Here is a 6,236-nt window from a genome sequence, read left to right as displayed (position 1 = left end):
CCGGAACAGCCGGCAACGGGGCCAGCGGTATCACGGCTGTGTCACGGCTGCCGACAGCGTGCTGACCTGCAGGCCCTGGAGCAGCCCGATGTAACCTATTAGTAATTTTTTAAACGAATCACTTGCTAACTGACCATTTCTAAACAGAAACTCTGCTCGGGGCTGATGGCCTGTGCCAGGAGGGGCTTTGGTGACAGCGACTGTCTTAAACATCCCTAAGGAAGGTTTGGGAAAGGAACAAGGGTATTGAACAGCTCTCCTGCTCACGGGGCAAGAGTTCCCTTGAGCCATGGGCCATGGGCACCTGTGCTGCAGTTCCTGTTTGTCTCTTCTGACATTTGCATTTCGGTCTTTTCTTTAGAACTACTGGGTCACACACTGCTCCTCAAATAGCCCATCGGGTTAGCTCAGCTGTGCTTGGTTTGAGGCGTTTCTGTCCAGGGAAGTGAAATTTGTGAGCCTTTTGTGCACAAAGTGCAGAAACTCACTTAAAGCAGAAGTTTCTGCTTTTGGCTTTGCTGTAAGCTCTGTTTGAAAGGGCTGCAAAAAGAGCAGAATCAAGATTGAACAGGGCCCCTCGAGGTTAAGGCAGAAAGCAGGGTTTGGCCTGGAAGGAGTAGGAGTGCTGATCTGAGCAGTGCCACAAAATCCTGCTTCAATGGGTTGGAGATGTCATCACCAAGCAGCACTACTCATCCACACCCTTCCCAGGAATGTTGGTAGCAGGTGTAAGCAAGCTCCATCTCTTCATACCAGGCTCTTGCCAGCTGGCTTACACTCCTGATTAGCAGATTCAGGTGCATGTTCAATCCTCAAATCAGATTCCAGGGTGTGTGAGTAGGCAGGACAAGCAGATCACAGTTGTTACCATCCCCTGGATTGAGGGGAGGCACAGGGTGCACATCCTGTGCACTCGTGTCAGAGCTCCTTCGCTTTGTTCTGTTCTTATCTGGGGTTCAGCATGCACATTGTACTGCCTCTGCCCTGGCCAGAAATGGGCTGTGTTCCATTTCACTCAGGGCAAGGGAAACTCCTCAGTGCTTTGTTCTTGCTGTTTTACTCCAGCTATCAGTACTGCGTGTGCAGGTTCCTAGAGCTCTGCTGTTGTCCTTCCATCCTGGATCCACATCACAAACTGAAAGACAACGAGGGCAGCTCTGGTAACCTTGATGACTGATGTTTGTTTTTTAGTGACTGTTACACTGGAGGAAGGTGTTCCCTGGACAGTCCTGGAGACAGAGCAGGTATAGTACAACAGCCAAACAAACACCTTATTCCATGTCAGGCCTTTACCTTCGCCTGCAGTGTCCCTGGGAGGGGTAGGATGCATCAGCACTTGGCCTTGAGGGTGCTGACTAAGAAACCTGTGGTGTCTGGGTTCTTGCAATGTGAACTTGCAGCTGAGCCCAAGCAAACGGGGCTGTGACAGGCATTGCCAGCAAAGAGCAGCTGGGTGCCTGGGAAACCCCTTCTGTGCCATGGAGATCACGTGCAGCTCCGCTGGCAAGGTGAGTCAGCATCCTCGGGGTGATTAAGAACTGGCTTGACAAATGACTTGTATCGATATTAGACCTGCACATCTATTATATCCTTTCAGTAGAGCAAGTCAGAGGGGAGAAATTATTTAGCTGGTGATGATACAGTGGAAAGGAAGGCCTGGTGGCAGTGATTTTGCTGTTTCTGTGATAGCCTCAGGATGCAGGCACGGAGAGATGTTTAAGTAGTGATGATGTGTTTGGAAAAACTGAGCAAGCTTTCTGATACAAGAGTTTTCACCACAAGTGGTGTAATTGATACTAAACTCTCAACAGTTGTTTTCACCTTGCACTTAAAAGGGGTCACCTGCTGTATCCATTTTGGACCTGGTGGAGGACTTGAGTGCCTGAAAGCTTGTCCAGTTCCTGGTTCTAAACTCTCTAGTAAGAGAGATTAGGATAATAAGATCTCTCTAAAAAGAGATATCACCTCCTATATACGAAACTTCAGAAATGGGGGTGGAAACACCATATTCTGTTCTTCTGTGTGTCTTTCTGCAGAACCCACAAGTCAAATGGCTGTTTTGTGCTATTTCTGAACCCTGCAGATTGCCTTGCTACCCCGCCCCTCTGTCCTGCTGCAATGAGTGGGAAGTCCTTGCTCCTAAAGGTCATTCTCCTTGGAGATGGTGGAGTTGGGAAGAGCTCCCTCATGAATCGGTACGTCACCAACAAGTTTGACTCGCAGGCGTTCCACACGATTGGGGTGGAGTTCTTGAACCGAGACCTGGAGGTGGACGGGCGTTTTGTGACCCTCCAGATTTGGGACACTGCGGGACAGGAGAGGTTCAAGAGCCTGCGGACCCCCTTTTACCGGGGAGCAGACTGCTGCCTGCTGACCTTCAGCGTGGATGACCGGCAGAGCTTTGAGAACCTCAGTAACTGGCAGAAGGAGTTTATCTATTACGCTGATGTGAAGGACCCTGAACACTTCCCGTTCGTAGTCCTGGGCAACAAGATAGACAAACTGGAGAGACAGGTGAGCACAGAGGAGGCCCGGGCCTGGTGCATGGAAAACGGTAACTATCCGTACCTGGAGACTAGTGCCAAGGATGACACCAATGTGACAGTGGCTTTTGAGGAAGCCGTGAGACAGGTGCTGGCGGTGGAGGAGCAGCTGGAGCACTGCATGCTGGGCCACACCGTTGACCTGCACTCCAGCTCCAAATCGGGGTCTTCCTGTTGTTGAGAGTGGCTGCTGCTTCAGGAACTCTCGAGCCAGCGGCTGGATTGGAACACACCTGGGCAGCCCTGGGGCACTCTTAGGAGAGTGGCCACAAGGACAAGAGGTGGTTTGCTCACTGGGGAGCTGCAGCCTCACCATCTGAATCCTGCCTGGAGTTTTCAGGCACAGAGCATGTATCTGCAGGAGGGAGCTGTTAACAGAGCATGTGAGCATAGTCTTGCTTCCATCTCTGTTTTAGCAGGTTTGAAGGGCTGGGTTAAAGTCCTTTAAATTCACTAAAGACAATAGGGATTTGTTCTGTACCAAGAACTGCCTGCAGAGCAAAGCTGAGAGCATCCTAGACACTGAAGTATTTTAGTCCTGAATTAAAAAAATACTAGACCCACTCATGACCATACTGCCAAAGGAAATCCCACTCAGCATACTGAACAAAACCTGTTGTAAAGACTCTGGCCCATATGACTGTGAGAAAGCCAAATATTGGAGTGGCTGGGATGTGTGTATCTGTTGTTTGGGATAAGTGCATTGTGTCCTGAGGCTGAATTGTGATGAGAATTGTTAGAGCTCTGACCTGAAGCAACATATGAAGGAGAGATGGGCCTGTGTTCAAATGTGACAGCATTGTTTGTTCATAGCTGCCTATTTCTGGTCTGTTTTTCCTCACCTCTGACTTTGTCTTGTGTGAGTGTTATTTTTTGGAGAGACTGTGTGCTTGTTGTTTAATACATGTTTCCTTGTGTCTTGTGGAGGCTCAGCCTTGAAGCCCTCTGTGAAAAACACTGATGTGGACACTCACTGGGTCATGTCAAAGGATTACTCAGGAGATCTGGGGTGTGAAACTTCAGCTGGTTTCTGTCACAAGTAATCACTGTGTTCAGGTGATGTGCTCTAGCAGACCAGATGGCGGGTGGGTGGGCTGTTTCCTAGGTGTGCAGGTGGTTGGGGGACTCCTGTGTGGTCAGCTGTTAAGCCCACTTGCTGTCTGGCAGTGGTGGCCACTGTGCCTCGTTAACTGGCAGATCCATGCCTTCAGTGTCTCTGGCATGGGAATGCTGCAGCATGGCACCATTCACCTGTTGTGTCAGGCACAGGTCTGCTGAACACAGTTAACCCATGCCATTGGCCTGGCCCTTGATCCCTTGTGGGAAATCCAGGATGTTTTATCTGTAATTCCTATGAGAGACTGGTCATGAGTGTCTGCTCCGTTAGCTGACTGCTGTGTTCAGTCCAGTGGGGAGAAAGCTGCACCACTTCCTCTGTTCAAGATGGCTGAAAAATAGGCATGGGGTCCCCAAGGAACCTTCTAGAAGGGATACCAGGCTTTGCTCCCATCTCCTGCTCCCTGCTAGGTGTTAGTCCCAGGCTGTCTGTGTAGCGGGGATGAGTTTGCTGACTGCTGTCTTTGCCGTTCAAACCTCGTGCTGTGCAAGCATTTGCCCACAGGCACGTAGGAGCCTGCCCCGAGCACGTATCCACTGGCTGCCGGGTGTGATTCCCACTGTGATCAGCTGCTGGATGGTAAATCTTGTAGCTCAAATCAAGCAGCCCTTCATTAAGCTGTGCTTTAGAGCAGGGCAGTCTCTGCAGCTTGTCTCCATCACAGCACAGTCTCTGAGCATGCGGAGCATGAACATTCCCCCATTTCCTCTGGGGTAATCCAGGGAGATCTTGTCCTCTGCAGGGCAACTGTGTGTGGAAGGCACTGGAGTATTAATGCTTTAGAGGGGTCTGATTTCCAAACAGGCCTGAACAGTTGTATTCATGGGGAGTGAATGCTATCCAGGCAGCTCTTGCAGCCTCTGGAAAAACAGGTCCCTTAAGGTTCTGCCTCTGTAGGTGCAAGATTTTACAGGATGTTATTGTTCCTGTTTATTTACTTGGCTGACCTCCCGAGGCCTCTAGATTTTTCTTCTTTAACACTGCTTGATATTTCCTTCAAGGTCCCAGGCTCTGTGACCTGTGGTTCCAGTTTCCATCACTGAACAGCCTCATTCCTAGAGCTGGTTTGCACATGGGCTCGGGGTCAGAACAGACTCAAGCCCTTGTGTGCTGGCTGGCCCTGCCAGGGAGCCTGCTGAGGGAGCTCCCTGCAGGTGAAACTGCCACTTCCCCATGGATCTCCTGGGATCTGTGTGAGGACTGGCACATCCTGTGGAAGAGGGCAGAGATTCAGCATGCCACGGTGCAGGAGGCACATGTGCAGCTGTTTGCAGCACACTGCGCATGTCAATGCTGGTAGCTAAAGCTCAAGAGCCTCGTTGTGCACGTGTTATACAGCACCTTTTTATTTCTAACAGACATTGTATCGTTGACTTTTTTAATATTAAAGCCCCCTATTATATTAGGCTTACATGTTTTTTTTAAAAAAGGTACAGTATAATATATTTCAGTTGTTAAATTTATTTTAAATGAAACGCACAATTCCCAAAGAAGCCAGGATTTTGAACTCTGTTGGAAGTTTGGTGCCAACAGCCATCCCTTCCTTGTGTCCACTTGTGCTGCTGCGGTTGTTGCTATTGCTACAGAACTGGAATTGTAAAACCAAGATTCTACCTTTATTTAAACAAATAAAACATGGATGTATTCAAGTGAGTTTGGGAAGTGGCTGCCTTCATGGTTTATCAATGTTCAAGTCAGCTTTTGTTCTTCTGAGGACTGGTTAGTTACAGCATCTGGTGGAGAGGAGTCACTAAGGGATCAGAGGGATTGATTATTCCTTTGTGTACCTACCTGGACCAGGAGCTGAAGGATCAGAACTCAGCAGCTGAATCCAGTGACCAGTTTTGTCTTTTCAAGAGTATCAGAAAACAGTTTCCAAACAGAAATATTGCACATTGCTTCCTTCTGTCACTACAGCTTAAATTCCCAGCCTGGGTTCTCAGCAGCAAGTCCGGTACTTTCCTGTGAATTCTTCCGGTGATCTTGGAACTGGTTCCTCAGGCTCCAGGGGGTTTTAACCAGGCATGATTTCCATAGGATGCCGAGAAGGAAATCAGCATATGGGAGCTGTTCTGTTTTGCTATCCTGCCAGGATGGCTGCTTATTTTGGGAGGCTTTCTCTGTGTTTGCAGAGCCTGTGCCTGCTGTTTCTTTTGGCAGAATGTTTTAGTTTATTTTCCTCCCAGGTCTGTTTGCCCTATCCATGATTCCAGGAGGCAGCTTAGGGTCCAAAGCCCTTGGAAACCGTGCATTTTAAATGTGGGCTGGAATATCTGGGGTCCTCCAACATCTTACTTCAGCCGTTTCAAAAGGCAGCTGAAAACACACAGTCATCACGGCCTGGCGGGAGATGGCTCTGGCCTTGGAGCGTTGCAGGGTTAGAGGTTGAGCAGAAAGAATAATGAGTTAAAAAATGCTTTTTTAGGAGCCTCTGAACCCTACTCCAGGCTCCAGTTCCATACAGGGGCTTGGGGGCAGCTCTGACGCTGGGGCACTGGCATGTTGTGCTCTGGACTGAGGAACACTCCGCACTGCCCAGGTGGGAGGTGATTGCAGCTTCCTCCGTGGTTGTTTGA

General features: G+C 49.3%; 1 protein-coding gene across 1 annotated transcript; it reads left to right on the top strand.

Annotated features, from left to right (window-relative positions):
• The first annotated feature begins 6 nt into the window (after window positions 1-6).
• RAB9B (RAB9B, member RAS oncogene family) lies at window positions 7-5,313 on the top strand. The gene is given in 3 exon segments (XM_017737517.1): window positions 7-1,217; window positions 1,219-1,244; window positions 2,037-5,313. Coding segments are annotated over 3 exon segments (762 nt in total). The 5' UTR covers window positions 7-1,169; the 3' UTR covers window positions 2,725-5,313.
• Window positions 5,314-6,236: the final 923 nt, after the last annotated feature.

Source organism: Corvus brachyrhynchos, unplaced genomic scaffold (assembly GCF_000691975.1).
Source record: "Corvus brachyrhynchos isolate BGI_N302 unplaced genomic scaffold, ASM69197v1 scaffold346, whole genome shotgun sequence".
NCBI classification, from domain to species: domain Eukaryota; kingdom Metazoa; phylum Chordata; class Aves; order Passeriformes; family Corvidae; genus Corvus; species Corvus brachyrhynchos.
The sequence above is the reverse complement of the archived record's forward strand: the minus strand, read 5'-3'. Positions and strand labels throughout refer to the sequence as shown.